General features: G+C 42.4%; 1 protein-coding gene across 2 annotated transcripts in view; it reads right to left on the bottom strand.

Annotated features, from left to right (window-relative positions):
- Positions 1-15,011, bottom strand: part of PUM3 (pumilio RNA binding family member 3) — a 907,478-nt gene that overhangs the window by 402,982 nt on the left and 489,485 nt on the right. For both annotated transcript variants that reach the window (XM_044061088.1, XM_044061087.1), the window contains exon 13: positions 1,818-1,898. In XM_044061088.1, coding sequence (XP_043917023.1) covers positions 1,818-1,898 — 81 coding nt within the window. The remainder of the gene's footprint in view (positions 1-1,817; positions 1,899-15,011) is intronic.

Raw genomic sequence — 15,011 nt, 5'->3', positions numbered from 1 at the left:
ATATACAGAACCAACCGATATTGCCAAAATTCTGCAGATGGGTTCAGTGCTAACTTTACCCCCCTCTCACCCCCTAAAGGGTCCATCTATATACCGGAAGAATGCAAAGTTCCTGTAATCACAGCTGCACAGGTAAAAATAACACTTTCTAAAGCCAAGAACCCAAGAACACAGCATCCATGGGATCTGACAACATCCCGGGTTGTGTTCTACGTGAACTACAGAACAAACTGGCACCCCACCTAAGTACCATGTTCAATCATAGCCTCACCTCAGGCTTTGTGCCCACTGAATGGCACACAGCGACAGTTATCCCACTCCACAAAAGGGGATCCACCACGAACCAAATGTTGCTGATAAAAACAAAAGTGTTGGTCCAAAATAAAAAAAAAACACCAAACGTATTAAAAGGTTCACATAAAAAACAACTCCACTCAAGGATAACAGTTAAGCACTTTCATCCTACAGAATAGCGAACTTCCTCAGAACTGCTTCCCTCATTACAGTCAATCAGTTATGGAACTTTCTTAAGTATTACATTCACTTAGAGCGACTCCCAAGTCATCCTAGAATTTCCCCCATAAAAAAACAAACATCATTTCATTCCAGCCAAAAATGTATATATGCAATTAAAATGTTTCATAAAAAACATATTTCAACCAATGAACATGTTTATAAATAATTTCATCGGTGTTAATATTATTACCTTAAGTCAAAAACATAAAAAAATCCTATCACAGTGTGTAGCAAACATTATTTCCTGTATTCACATTTTTTAGTGACATTCAGAATTTGGCTGCCCTCATCTTTAGTAGTGGGAGTATTTTACTGCTTTCATTTAAACTGGTAGGCACAAAAGCGTTAAGTTGAACTATGAACGGATTTCCTTATACTCAAGTTTGTTCTCCCAAGCTCCACCTCTCACTTCAACTGGGTTATTTTCTAAAATACAGAACACAAATTTTTGAATGCTTTACAAGTGAAAGAATGTCTATATAAAGCATTTTTTTACGTTTTGTTAATATAATTTATGTTTGTATACTCTTTTGTCAGTGCCTGTTCCTTTTTGCCACATAAAAACTAGAACAGGTGGAGCAAATTGCTAAATACAATATCTCTAATCACAACACCCTCAATTCAACTTGGTCACCCAGCACTTATATGAGGGCAACCAAATATGACTGTTACTAAAAAAATGTAAATAAAGGATATATGAGATGCGCTTCGCCTGCACTGACAGGATTTTTTTAGGATTTTCACTTATGGTAATAATATTAATACTGATGAAATTTAAACATTTTATTCATTACTTGCAAGATGTGTTTTTACGAAACATTTTTACTGCATATACACTTTTTGGCTGCAATAAAATACTTCTTTTTTATGGGGGAAAATATTACTGGATCACTTGGAGGGTCTCTAAGTGGGTGGAATACTCTTTACATAACTGACTGATTGTAATAAGGGATGCAGTTCTGAGAAAATCAGAATACAGTCAACAAAATGATTCAGTTATGGCAGCCACACTGTCACTGCACCACTGGAGAACAGGTTTAACAGGCCATAATGGCACTGTGCAGTAGCACTGGGAAATAATTGCACCAGTAGTCAAGCTCAAACTTATTTTTTTAGAATATCATGACCAACAAAACAAGTAAGCTTCTATCAATCTCTTTTTAATAGATTTGTAAAACCTACTAATAAAGCACTGCTCTTATTTAAACTGTTTCTCCACCAACTCTGAATATCACAAATTGAAGGAATGCTGCATCACATTTAACATACCAAACTATCTGGTGGGATAAGTTAATACTTACAGATATGATTAGCTGTTTCAGCAGTTTTGTGTCATCGATGCAGTCAAATGCAGCCAGAAGGACCAAATGAGAAAACTCACCCTTAACAAAATGAATAAAGAAATAATTATCAGTAGAGAGAGAGCATTCATTCATTTCAGCTATTACCATTCACAAAAGCAATACTTAATACACAAAGTCAATGAGGTAACTAAATATATAAACAAATAGAAATTAATCAAAAACAGCTGTACTTGATAGAAATGCTTTATCATGACAAACTAATGGAATTCATACTAAGACATACAAGGAACACAGGCTGCAAAGGCTGTTTATACAAGGTACAATGATTACACCAGTTACCAATGGTTCCTTTAAAAAAGTGTCAACTGCATGTGGTGCTGTTAATCTAGGTCCATGATGGCTGCTTAACTTTTTTTAAGCTCCATTATTCTTTGCAGATTTCTACTATCTCATACTTTTTGTGACATCTACCAGATATGGAAACAGATACATTAAAGAAATTTCAGGAGTTCAATAATTTCATTTTGTACCTGTTGGACAGTTATTAGCTGGTAACTGATATAAATGTGATTCCCTCTTAGCTGACTGCCAGCTTGTGGCCTTTAAAGGGGTGGAAACAAAGAAAACAATAAGAAAAAAAAAAGGAGAAGGCTTGGGCTACTGTTTGGTTTTTTGCTCTTTTTCTTCTACCTCTTCTAAGACTCTTGCTTGGGAACGAGGGTGGGACCCTACTGCTAATCTCTCATCTGGCTTCCTTCCACTGCATTCACACTGTTGGCTTAGGTCTTGATTTTTTCTTCTTCTTTGCCTGTCACAAAATAGATGGACTGAAGCTCAGACACACACAATAACTCCGAAGACGGGATCTTAATCTGGAAGTCAAGATTACAACTGAACATCTGCAGGCAAGTGATTATATATGACAATAGACAACACTTTAATGACAAAAAAAACTTGTAACCTCCCAGAAGTGTCAATGGCACAAAAAGTAGCACACTCTCCTTTGGTGTAGAAGGCTATAGAGGTTCTAGTCCCACACCAGGTAGACTGACTGCTAATGCAGTGCAGTATAAGGGGGGTTGCTGCAGTGCTGAGTGTGACATCTTTCAAATGAGATGTTAAACAAATGCCCCATCTGGTTGAGTTGGTGGTAGATGAAGAGGCTGTAAAAGATTTCACAGCATCTACAGTAAAGAGTAGGAGAAGTCTCTGAATGCACTGGCCAAATTTCCCCTAGTTATTTAAATACCATCACAGGTCTCCCCTGAAAGGAGGCTACCAGGTTAGTTGGACTAACCCTATCTACAAAGGTTAAGCAAAAAGGGGGCATTCCTATTAAGGATGCAAGGCCAACAAGGTGAGATGTGCACCTGGCAAGAAAGAAATGGGAAGATTGAGGTCAGGGAAGGAAAATATATTGTATACGTGAACCTGATATGTTAAGGTCTACTGAAAAGAAGATTCAAGATGCCTCCACTGCAGTGGGAACTTGAAAATAAGATACCCTTGATACCTGAGCAGGTATGTTATGTACGGAAAAACCATCCACTTTTTTTGTGCTTTCTTCTTGCAAACTACAGATTATCCAGTGACCAGAACAAACCTGTTCTTATTGGTACACATCCAATGGCCTTAGTGGTCACTCTGTATATATGAAATTTCACCACTTTGTAAACAGTAGTATCTTCAATCACCTCACAAATTAATAAAAATAAAACCTGATTTGTGATGACGTTCAGTGTAACAGTAAATATGTGCTGCTCTGTTGCGGTCAAAGCTTTAATCAGCTGTAAGTCAACGATGGTCTCATGGCAGCATTTTTTGAAACTCTGGTGTACAAGGCACTGACACGCAGCTAGCATTGCTATAAGTCTTCTTCAGTTATTTTTGTTACTCCTAGTCTCATATAGCCACTGTGAAAACACAGAGGCTCATACTCGCTCTCTGTTTTTCTTAAATAGATCAATTAATTTCACTGAATCATTAATAAAATACTGTACTACAACTGTGGCAGACGTCTGTCATCTTGTACATTATAACCTGTTTACATTTTAACTTTTCACTTTAGAAAATAAACAGAGAAAACAGATAAAGTGAAGTCAGCAAAACATAATCTTCAGAGAACTGAGCAAAAAGCTGAAAGAAAAAAACCTGTAGTTCCATAACTATTTCACAGGAAGGTACTTTTATGAGCCCCCTTACCACACAAAATTTACTAATGTTCTCATCAACCTTGGTGCTACCAAAAGATTAAACACATCAGCACCTTTGCGAATAGTTATGTTGGTACCCCCAGGAATTTCAAAGATGCACGAGTCGATCACTTCCCCAGTGTTTCATCAGATAAGGGTCCACAACTGCATGGAATTTATCCACTGTCTCAATGAGAGCATTTTAATGTTATAAAGTGAAGTGGTATTAAAACAACATGAAACTATGCCAATGACTGTAGGACCAATACCCATCTACAAACATACCACAAACACTAACTTCTGCAGGTACTTGTGAAGGTATAAGGAGGGAAAAAAGACTTCTTCCTCTGACTCTTCTAGTGAAGAGGAGTACTGTACATGATGCGTACCCATTCTCTCACTTCATAAGATTCTGATGGGAATTGTTCCTTTAAACCTTCAGGGCCACTACCAGCAATTCCAGCTAGCTGTGCTGGCAGTACCTCCTTTCATCACAGTAAATATAAAAGTTTTCAGGATGGTGACTCTGAAAACTTCCTTTCACAGAGCAAAGCAACTCTGGATATGGAAAATGCCCATCTTCACATTCCAAAAAGACTCTTGCAGAATGTACCTCGGATTGCAAATACAGGATCATTTTCAGATTTCACTCTGCTACCTGGACTACCCACAGTCCACCACAAATGTTCAGCTCTAGTGTTTGTGCACCTTAAAAAGTAAACATTACAATTTTCTTCCATATGGATAATACAGAGAGGCAAAGATCACAGAAAATTACAGTTGTGTACACTTACCATAAATGTAGATGTTCGAGTGTATTCACTGTTGCAGTCATCATACTTGGGTTATCTGGCTGCAGGTAGCCCTCAGTCGGCCCGAATACCAGACTTAGTACTTCTGTGTCGGTTGCTGTCGCTCCAGGACTGACATCAGGTTGTCATGGGTATAAAAACAGGCAGCCGACACCATTACATCAGTTTTTCTTGCCCCAAATGTCAGGATCCCCCCAATAGGGAGCTAAGGTATGATGGGAAAATCACCACCAGTAAAAAGTAAATACCAACACCAATACCCCTGTAAGGGATGAGTAATAGACAAGAGAGGAGAGAGAGAGAGAGAAGGGGGCTGGAGGGAGGGAATTCAGGACTGTAACAGTGAATACACTTGAACATCTACATTTATGGTAAGTGTACACAACTGTACTATGTTCTTCGTGTTTCACTGTTGCAGTCAGCACACTTGGGTTGATTCCCAAAGCTGAAGAAAGGGTGGAGGCAGTCAGGAAGCGCTGGGGCTGACTAGTATCCCCTGCAGGACTGCTGTTGCAAAACTTGGCCTGGATTTGGAAAAGATAGACAGGTGGTAATGCTTGGTGAAGGTTGTACAGGAACTCCAGGTATCAGCTTCCAAAATGTCCCTGGCAGGGACTCCCCTGAGGAATGCTGTAGAGGTAGTAGTTGCCCTAATGGAATGTGTTCTGAACCCATGAGGGGTTGTTTCCCATGGTGTTTGTATGGATACAATGTGCGATCCATTTGGAAATTGTTTGTTTTGAAATGGCCTTGGCCTCTGCCCCTGGTGCAAAACTGAGTAGTAACTGGTCAGATTTCCTGAAGGGCTTAGTCCTACCCAGGTAGAATATGAGCTGTCTGTGCACATCCAAGGTGTGCAGGATCCTTTCTCCTTTATTTTGAGGATTAGGGAAGAAAGTTGGTAAGTGGACAGATTGGTTAAGAGTCACACTGGACACCACTTTAGGCATAAAGGAAGGATAAGTCCTGAAGGAGACCCTGTCAGCATGGAAAATAATGACTGGTTCCGCAGCCATAAGTGCTTGTAGCTCAGACACTTTTCTAGCTGAAGTGATGGCCAGAAGCAAGGCTGTTTTCCAAGACAGAAATTTTAACTGCTGATGCTGCAGGCTCAAAGGGAGGGAGAGCAAGCTTTTCCAGTACAAAGTTAAGGTCCCATGTAGGGGTGGCTGCTTTCCTTGGTGGCCTTAAATTGTTTTCCCCTCTCAGGAACTGTTTGATGAGAGGGTGAGAGAAGAGAGGTGGCTCAGTGTTGTAATGAGCTGAGATGGCAGAGGCATGGATCTTAATGGAGAAGGATAGGTCTCTGTGGAGTAGATCTGCTAGGTAATCCAGGATTAGAGGTAAGGAGGGCAGTGCTGTGTCCTCTCCTTTAGAGTGAATCTAGCAGCAACACCTTTTCCACTTATCAGCATAGGATTTCCATGCACTGGGTCTTCTGGCTTCAAGAATGATGTCCAGCACCTGCTTGCTTAGGCTGGGCACTGGGGGAGAATTCAAGGAATAAGCCAGGTTGCAAGATTCAGGGTTTGCAGCTGCAGATGCAAGATCTGTCCCCCCCTGCTGAGTGAGGAGGGTTGGGATCTGAGGTAGGTGCCAGGGTGGCACCGGTGACAGGCTGCGCAGTAGTGGGTACCAGTGCTGGCGTGGCCAGTCCGAGGCAATCAGGATTGTCCTTGGTCTGTCCTGTCTTGAGTAATATTCTTGAGAGAAGGGGCAGAGGAGGGAATGCATAGATTGAGAGGGTTTCCCACTGGAAGTATAGGGCATCCACTTTCCAGGCCCTGCTGTGAGGTGTCCTGGTGCAGAATTTGCCGAGCTGGTGATAGCAGGGGGAGGCAAAGAGGTCCAGCTCTGGGGTCCCCCATTTCTGGATTAGAAGGCTGAAGGTGAAGGTGCTGGGTTCTAACTGCCACTCGTGTGGGTCTAGGAGATTTCTGCTTAAGTTGTCTGCCAGTGTACTTTATGTTTGCCTGGCAGAGCGTGCAGATGAACATGCATGTCCAAGGCCATGTTCCACAGGGCTATGACTAGCCTGCAGAGTGGGTAAGAGCAGGTCCCCCCCTGCTTGTTGATGTGCCACATAACTGTGGTGTTGTCTGTTTTCATTAGCAGGGGTCCTGGTGAGAGTAGGGATCTGAAAGCTGTTAGAGGGTGCTGAACAGCTAGCATCTCTTTTTGGTTGATGTGCAGATGAATTTGACTTGGGCTCCAGTGGCCCTGAATGCACTAGTCCAGGTGTGCCCCCCCAGGCATAGTCCGATGCATCTGTGGTTAGGGTCCGGGCTGCGTGGGGTTGAGTAAAGGGAAGTCCCTTTTTGTGGTTGCATGCTGCTGCCCACCAAAAAACTCTGTCCTTAGACAAGGTATGATAGGTATGACTGTTTCCAGGTCCTGAGAATGTTGGCACCAAAGACTTTTAAGTACCACTGAAGTTTCCTCATATGCAGCCTGGCATATGGAATTAGTAGGATGCAAGAGGCCATGAACCCTAGGGCCTGTAGGATTTTCCTTGCTGATAGCTGGGTTCTGGTGGCCATTTGAGACAGACTTGTTCTTCTGGAGTAAGGAATGCCATCTGGGATGCTGTGTCCAAGCTTGCTCCCAGGAATACAATCTTTTGACTGGGGACTAGTTTTGATTTCTTTTCGTTGATAGTGTACCCCAGGGAGGTTAGAAGGTTCTTTACAAATGTCAGGTACTGCAATAGCTTTTCCTGTCTACCGGAATCAGGCAGTCATCCAAGTACTAGCAAATTTGAATTTTTCTCTGTCTGCAATAGGCAATGTCTGCAGCCAGGCAATTTGTGAATACTCAGGGAGCAGTGGATAAGCCAAAGGGAAGTGCTTAGAACTGATAATCCATAGATCCTGCCCTGAAATGTAGGTATTTCCTGCACTAGTCTTTGACAGGGATGTGCAGATAGGCTTCTTTTAGGTCTAGGGTGGCTAACCAGGCATCTTTGGACAGCATAGGAAGAAGCTGCTGAAGAGTGAGCATTTTGAATTTTGGTACCACCAGGAAGGCGTTTACAATGGAAAGATCTAGGATTGGGCGCCAAGTGTCCTCTTTTCTGGGTACCAGGAAAAGTCTTTAATAGAACCCTTGACCTATCTGTTCTGCAGGAACAGGTTGAATTGCCCTTATGGAGAGCAGGGATTGGATTTGGTTTTGTGCCTCTGCCCACTGGTTTGGAGGAAGGTCTGGGAACCCTTTTGGGGCTGGCAGTGAGTGGAAGTAAAATTTGTACCCCTGGGATACAATGTTGAGGGCCCATCTGTCTTTGGTGATGGAGGCCAGGTTTTTTGCATGACGGGCAAGTTTTCCTCCTAGGTGCACAAGCAGTTGGGCAGAGGCGAGGAGATGAGTTGAGAAGTCACTGTGAATTATTTCCGTAAGGGGGTGGCTTAGCACTCCCTGTTTTTGAAGTGGAGGCACTCCATTTCTTAGATCTCTGCATACCCTGAGACTGTAGTCGGTCTGTTTCCTCTGGGTCTAGTTTGAGATGGCCTTAAGGGGGCTGGAAAGGACCAATGCTTCGAGGAGCAATGCCTACTGAATCTAGGAGGCTGCACTTGCAAGAAATCTTTGGCTGTCTGAATAGATTTAGCTTTTTCTTCCATATTTTTTAGAACCTCTTCTGCTTTGGTGCCAGATTGTCTTTGTTCAAAGGAGCGTCTAGCAATTTTGATTTGACATGGTCCGGACGGTCTGCTCCTTAAGCCATGCATGCCTTCTCAGTGCAGAACCAGTGACTGCTGCCCTGCAAGATGCTTCTAGGGCATCAAAGACACACTGCAAAGTATGCTTGCTGACTTGGCTTGCAGAATGCTTAAGCTCTTGTAATTCTTTATTTTCTGCACGGTCTGTAAAGGTAGCTAATTTTTGCTTAACAAGTTCCATAATATGTTGCTGGTACTTCAGCATGTGAAACTGGCAATTCAATGCCCTAATGGCAAGAGTTGCAGAGGTGTATACCTTTTTACCCCATCTGTCTAAAGCTCTGGAATCCCTGTCCGAAGGGGTGGGATTCTTAGCTGTAGTTGCTTTTATACCTTTAGGCCCCTGGGAGATGACCTCTGGGTCAGCAGTAGGATTTTTGAAAAGAGATTTGTGAGAGTCAGGAACTTTGTAGTACCTGTCTGGTTTCCTAGGAGCAGGGGGTAAAGTATCAGGAGTTGGACTGGTTTCCATAACGACATCATCCACAACATCCAGAACTGGAGGTATTGTTAAGGGTCTATGTTGTGGCAAATCTAAAAATTCTCTGAGTCTCTTTTTGGATTGAGGATAGTCTTGGCATTCAGAGTGGAAATGTTCTCAAAGTATGTAGGGTTTCACCAAAATAAAAATCCTCTGCAGGTGAAGCAGAGGGAATGGATTCCTCTGCGTCTGAATCCTCATAAGCAGATAAAGGTATGTCTTCATATTCAGAAACCTCAGAGTCATTGGACTCTTGGTCTGTTAAAGCTGCTGGGGGCAGGTCTCTTTCTCTCAGCAGGGGAAGGCTGGCTTCCCCTAATCTGCATAATCAGGTCTTCTGCCATTTTAAGCATTTGATGTAGTGGCAAGGAAGCAAGTGCGTAAGTTTGGGTCGTCGGTTTCTTTAGGCGTAGCTCATACACTTGGCCTTAGAAACTCGGTAGTTTTAGACAGAACTGAAGACACGAAAGAAGTCGTCGGTTTGTGTTGAATATCAGTAGTGCGAATAACTTCCTCGGAAGCCGGCGCCTGCACAGCAGCTTCGGACCCATCCAAGGTAGAGATATCCACAGGTTCCGTAGTCAAAGAAGAGTCTCGTGGCATACCGGACTCTGAACGGGTCTCGGTAGCAGCCTACGAATCCATGGAAGCGGGCATCAGGGGCTGTGAAAGCGCCTCACTGAGTACCGGAAAACTGGCGAGTAGCTTAACGGAAGCGTTGTCAGCAGTTTTGGACCTGTGCAGTCGGTCTCTGTCTTTATCCTTATGTTTTTTCAGAAGATCTGTAGTCTGATGGCTTACAGAAGCCATTTCGGAATACGAAGATCGAGCGCGAAAGTATTTAGCGACAAGGGCCCAACGATTAATAGTTCAGGCGTTGAACAAAGCACAAAACCAACAACGAGGTACGTCGTGGTCTGGGCCTAAACAGGTGATGCAGTAAGAATGGAAATCTCGGTGTGGTATTTGCTTTCCAAAGGCGAGACAAACTATTAACTTTTTCTGACATCGGTTAGAGCAAGAAAAAAGGATCCCCAATGGGGTACTTAGCTTTAGAAGACTTCAGGATGATTCAATTCGGAAATGAAAATTTAGGTAGTGGTTGACCGGCACTTGTGCGAACTGCTTCTGCTTCGGGCTCTTTGGCAAGAAAGACTGATGTAATGGCGTCGGCTGCCTGTTTTTATACCCCTGACGTCAGTCCTGGAGCGACAGCAACCAATGCAGAAATACTAAGTCTCTAGTATTCAGGCCGACTGAGGGCTACCTGCAGGCAGATAACCCAAGTGTGATGACTGCAACAGTGAAACACGAAGAACATGTACAGTTGTCTCTCCACTTAACATAATTGTAGATGTTTCTGTAGAGCAATGTTACAGTGCTACTTCTTTGGCCTTTTTGCTGTGTAGAAGCCTGTGGCCAGCCTGAATACCAGCATCTTGTCACCATGACCCAGCTGAAGGACATCTGTGCAGACCAATCTGTGGATGTCAGTATATAAAAACATCCTCTTCAGGTGTTTCTTGTTTTGACTAAGGAGTCAGATGATCTTACGGTATATAGCACGACCATCCCAATTGCTGAGTACAAGTCAAGGACCCTGACTTAAAGGGAAGGAAGGACGGTAGAAAGAAAAAGAAAGGGGAAGGAACGTGGGAAAAACTACTGCAACATTGATCTAATCTAACTTCTACAATTATGGTAATGGAGAGACAACTATACTACACTCATCATCGTCAGTATTGTAGCACTAATTCTGGGGAAGTTTCCCAGAACTTTTAAAGGGGTAGCTGGACAAAATATTATCTAGGGACAACAGACCCTGCAGAATGACAGAGGCAAACCCAGCTCTTGTCCTCAAGATGGACCCAAGGATCTAGCTGACACACACTGGCTAGGCTTATAAATGCCCTTGGGCAGATAGCCTAGTACCTACCTATGAACCTATAATACTTAGTGAAGGTGTGGAACAGTTGACCAAGTGGCAGCCTCTAGAATGGTTTGCAAGGGCACTCCTTTTAAAAAAGCTGTAGTGGAATGAGCTCTGACCACCAGGAATTTGTTTCCCATGGTGAGAATAGCAAAATGTGATGCAATTTACAATCCATTTGGAAAGAATTTTGTTACTGGTTTACCTTGTTTACCTTCTGCAAAGGTTAATGGTTCATCTGATCTGTTTCAGAAGTTGGTTTGGTGAAGAAAATATATTTAAGCTGCCTGTGTACATACAAGGAATGCAATATCCTTTTCTCCTTTGCTCTGTGGGTTTGGAAAGGGCACAGGAAGATGAATGGCTTGGTTTAAGGAAAATTCTAAAACCACCTGGGTATAAATGATGGGTTGGTTGGTTTTAAGGGTGAGAGTATCCATGTGGAAGATGAGAATTTGCTCCTTGCAAACAAGGGCATGGAGCTCAGAGATGCCTGGCTGAAGTGAGTGCCAGAAGCAGACTTGTTTTCCATGTTAAGAGTTTGACAGGAGCCGAAGCCACTAGTTCAAATGATGACAGACTGAGTTGTTCAAAGGGTGAATAATCTCCTTCAGAAATTGTTTCATTTGGGGGTGGGAGTAGACAGATGTGGGGACTGGGAGGCAGGCTGAGATGGTCAAGGCACAAACCCTTATGCTAGAGTAAGATAAGCCTTGCCTGAAAAGGGTAAGAGAGGTACTCGGGGATCTGTTTTATGTTAAAACTGTACAGACAGAATACCTTTAGACTGGCACCAGATAAAATATCTTTTCCATTTTGCTAAGCATAACTTTCTAGTTTTTGGTTGTCTGGCCTCTTTTAAAATGGATAGAACCGTCAGTAAGAAAAAGTGGATGGTGTCAAATTCCAATCCTTCAAGCTGTGAGCTTGAGAATTCTTAGGTTTGGCTGTATTACAGACCCCTTCTTCGAGTGAGAAGGTCCATGGTTAGAGTTAATATCCTCCCAATTGAAAGTCAAAAGGAGGGAGAACCAATGCTGCATTGGCCAGAATGGAGCAATCAGTATCATTTTGAGACTGTCTGACCACACCTTTAGAAGTAGCCTTGGGGATAAGGGGTATTGGTGGAAAAACATACTGTAAAAGGTCTATCACTTGAAGGAGAAGGTGTCCATTCCATGACACTGCTTGCTGGATTCTTGAACAGAACTTTCTCAACTGTTTGTAGATCATTTTACTTAAACAGAAAGCATTCAGGGATACCCCAATGGTGTACGAGATCCAGAAAGATTTCCCTTTAATAACAACCTCTTGCTGGGGTCTATTAGGGTTCTGCTCAAGGAGTCTGCCAGCTGGTAGTTCTGACCTGGGATGTGGGATGCTATGGGTGTTTATCTGATTTGCTATGCCAGTCGCTAAAGAGTCATAGCTAATATGCTGGAGGATAAGACTGTATTCCCCAGACTATTTATGCACCACATGACTGTGGTAATGTCCATCTATATTTGTAGAGTTCCTGGCGACAGTTTGTCTCTGAAGGCCTTCCTAGCCAAAAAACTCCCATAATTTCCTTTTGATTGATCCGCTGCTTTGCTTGCTGCCTGAACCAAATCCCCTGAACTATGAGGTGTCCTAAGTGGTTCCCCCCAGGCCCAGTTGGAGCTGTCTGTTGTAATGATCTGTACTGCCTCTAGCAAGATGAAGTGTTGTTGGTGCGAACACCCACTTCCCACCACAAAATATCCTTTTTTAGGTATGGTATGGTTTCTAGGACCTGCAAATGTAAGCCCAAATGTGTTTTTTTAGGAACCACTGCAGCTTCCTCATGTGGTAGCTTTGCTAAGGATCATAACCATGCAGGAAGACATGTAATGAAGGGCTCTGAGGAATTCTCTTGCTGAAATGTTAATTTCTGTTTGCATGTCTTGGAGGTATTTTGAAATAAAGCTTTTCTTCCGGAGGATAAAATCAGTTCTCTGTTACATTGAATCTTTAATTGCCCCCAGAAAAGTAATTTTTGTGCTTAGCTGCAGTTGTGACTTCTGGAGGATGGGGGTTAGACCCACCTTCTGAAAGAAATCCATGGTGATTTGCAAGGATGTCTTAAGTTTTAGGAGAGACTCTGCATGAATCAGACAGTCATCCAGGTAAGGACAGATATGTACCCATAGTGTCTTGCAGAATGACTGGTGCCAGACATTTGGATAAAACTCTTGCAACAGTGGATAAACCAAATGCTAAGGCTCAAAATTGGTAAAATAACCTCCCTGCCTGAAAACATAACTATCTTCAGTGTTCCTCAGCCATCCCCAGGGAGTTTTTTCCCACAAAATTGAATGCCATAGCATTACTTTATGATTTTTAATCTGCATTTCTCCTGGGTGTAAATTCTCCCAATGGTGATAAAAAGTGGACAGTCTTTCACTGTGGGTGTGTTTGTGTAGGGGGACTGGGGAGGTGCTGTACTTAGTCAGGGTGCAATATGTCCTTGAACACATAATCCAAAACTACAGGAACTGTCAAAGGTCTTGGGGTGGAAAACTTTAGAATGATTCTGGGCCTTTGAAATTCCTCAAAACTCCCAGCTAAAGGCTTCCGTCATCCTGTAAATGATGAATCTATAACATAAATACGCAGGAGGTGAAGTAGACGGTAAGGTATCATCAGGATCAGAATCTTAATAAATCTTAGATGGGAAGGTGTTCCACATAGGCCAATTCCTCCACAGCATCTGATTCAGAGGAATCGGAATCTCCCCGGGGGTGGGGAGAATGTTTCTTTTTCTTTTCCCAGGGGACATTTTTGCTACAGGATGCTTTTGCAGGGTTGGTTGCCTGGTCTTCACAAAATCCATCAAGTCCTGGGGCAGTCTGACAAAGTCCTGTGAAAAGACTTGAGAAGAAGAGGAGGTGGCTGAGACAGTGAAGTCTGGGGCAAATCTGAGGGTCTCTGAGGTTTGGATACCAATGGCCAAGGAGAAGTGAAGGCCTCAGGTTGTGGGCAGGAGTCCACAATCTCAATCCAATTCCAAGGGACATCCTTTTTAACAATAATCAAGGGGAAACAACCCTCACTCTAGGTCATCAGAACTCAGGAGTCAAGAAACAGTGACATGCTCAGTACCTTTGGTTCAAATCAACATCGAACTGGCATTGGACTGTGAGATAGTAGCTTACATTGTGTGCCAAGGTGACTGACCTGGGGGCTGCATTGTTGTCTTACCTGCATTAGCAACATACCTGGTCAAGGGCCTGGACAAAGAAACATCCTCTGAATCCTTGATGTCCCCTTCCTTCGGATGCTTTTGCTTAATTTTTTTTGGTGTTACTGATGCCCACTTTATACCCCATCTAGACATCTGTCCCAATGGACATAGTCTGGCTGGGGTACTAAGAAAAGACTCTGGCATTCGGGCTGGCCATGGGCTTCTGGACAGCCAAGAATAAGTACTGCAACACTGACTAAGATGAACATCTAATAGTTCCAAATACGAACAGTCTATTCCTCCAGTCTCTAATAATTAATCATAAAAATACAGGAATAAAATCCTTGACTCTGGTTGAAGTAACCAGCGATAATAAAGAAGAAACAAAGAAAATAAAAACTCGCTGGATACACACGGCACGTAACTCTATTAGAAAAAGATGTGAGTGCTTTCGCAGAGTCCTCTCTACTTCATCAGACAAACTATAACAGTTAGAAATTCATTTAAATAGTGGTGCATCATGGTGTCAACCAATCAGTTCCATGTTAAAATCAGTAAACCAAATAATGCTCATGGTATACAAAAATATATATACACACATATATATATATATACATATATATATAAAAAATATAAAAACAAATATATAAAAACAAATATATAAAAACAAATATAACAAACACAAATATAGACTGTATAAAATGTGAGACGCATTTCTAACCATCTGGGTATGATATTAAAAGCTATGTAAAAGATAGAAAAATATATATAAAACAAATACTAGATAAGCTGGAGCATCAGTGCTTCAAAGCCCTGTTTCTGAGAAATGGTTTTAAAGAAACCTTAAAG

This window comes from Protopterus annectens, chromosome 2.part0, assembly GCF_019279795.1.
Source record: "Protopterus annectens isolate FY-2018-M chromosome 2.part0, PAN1.0, whole genome shotgun sequence".
Lineage (NCBI taxonomy): Eukaryota > Metazoa > Chordata > Ceratodontiformes > Protopteridae > Protopterus > Protopterus annectens.
The sequence above is the reverse complement of the archived record's forward strand: the minus strand, read 5'-3'. Positions and strand labels throughout refer to the sequence as shown.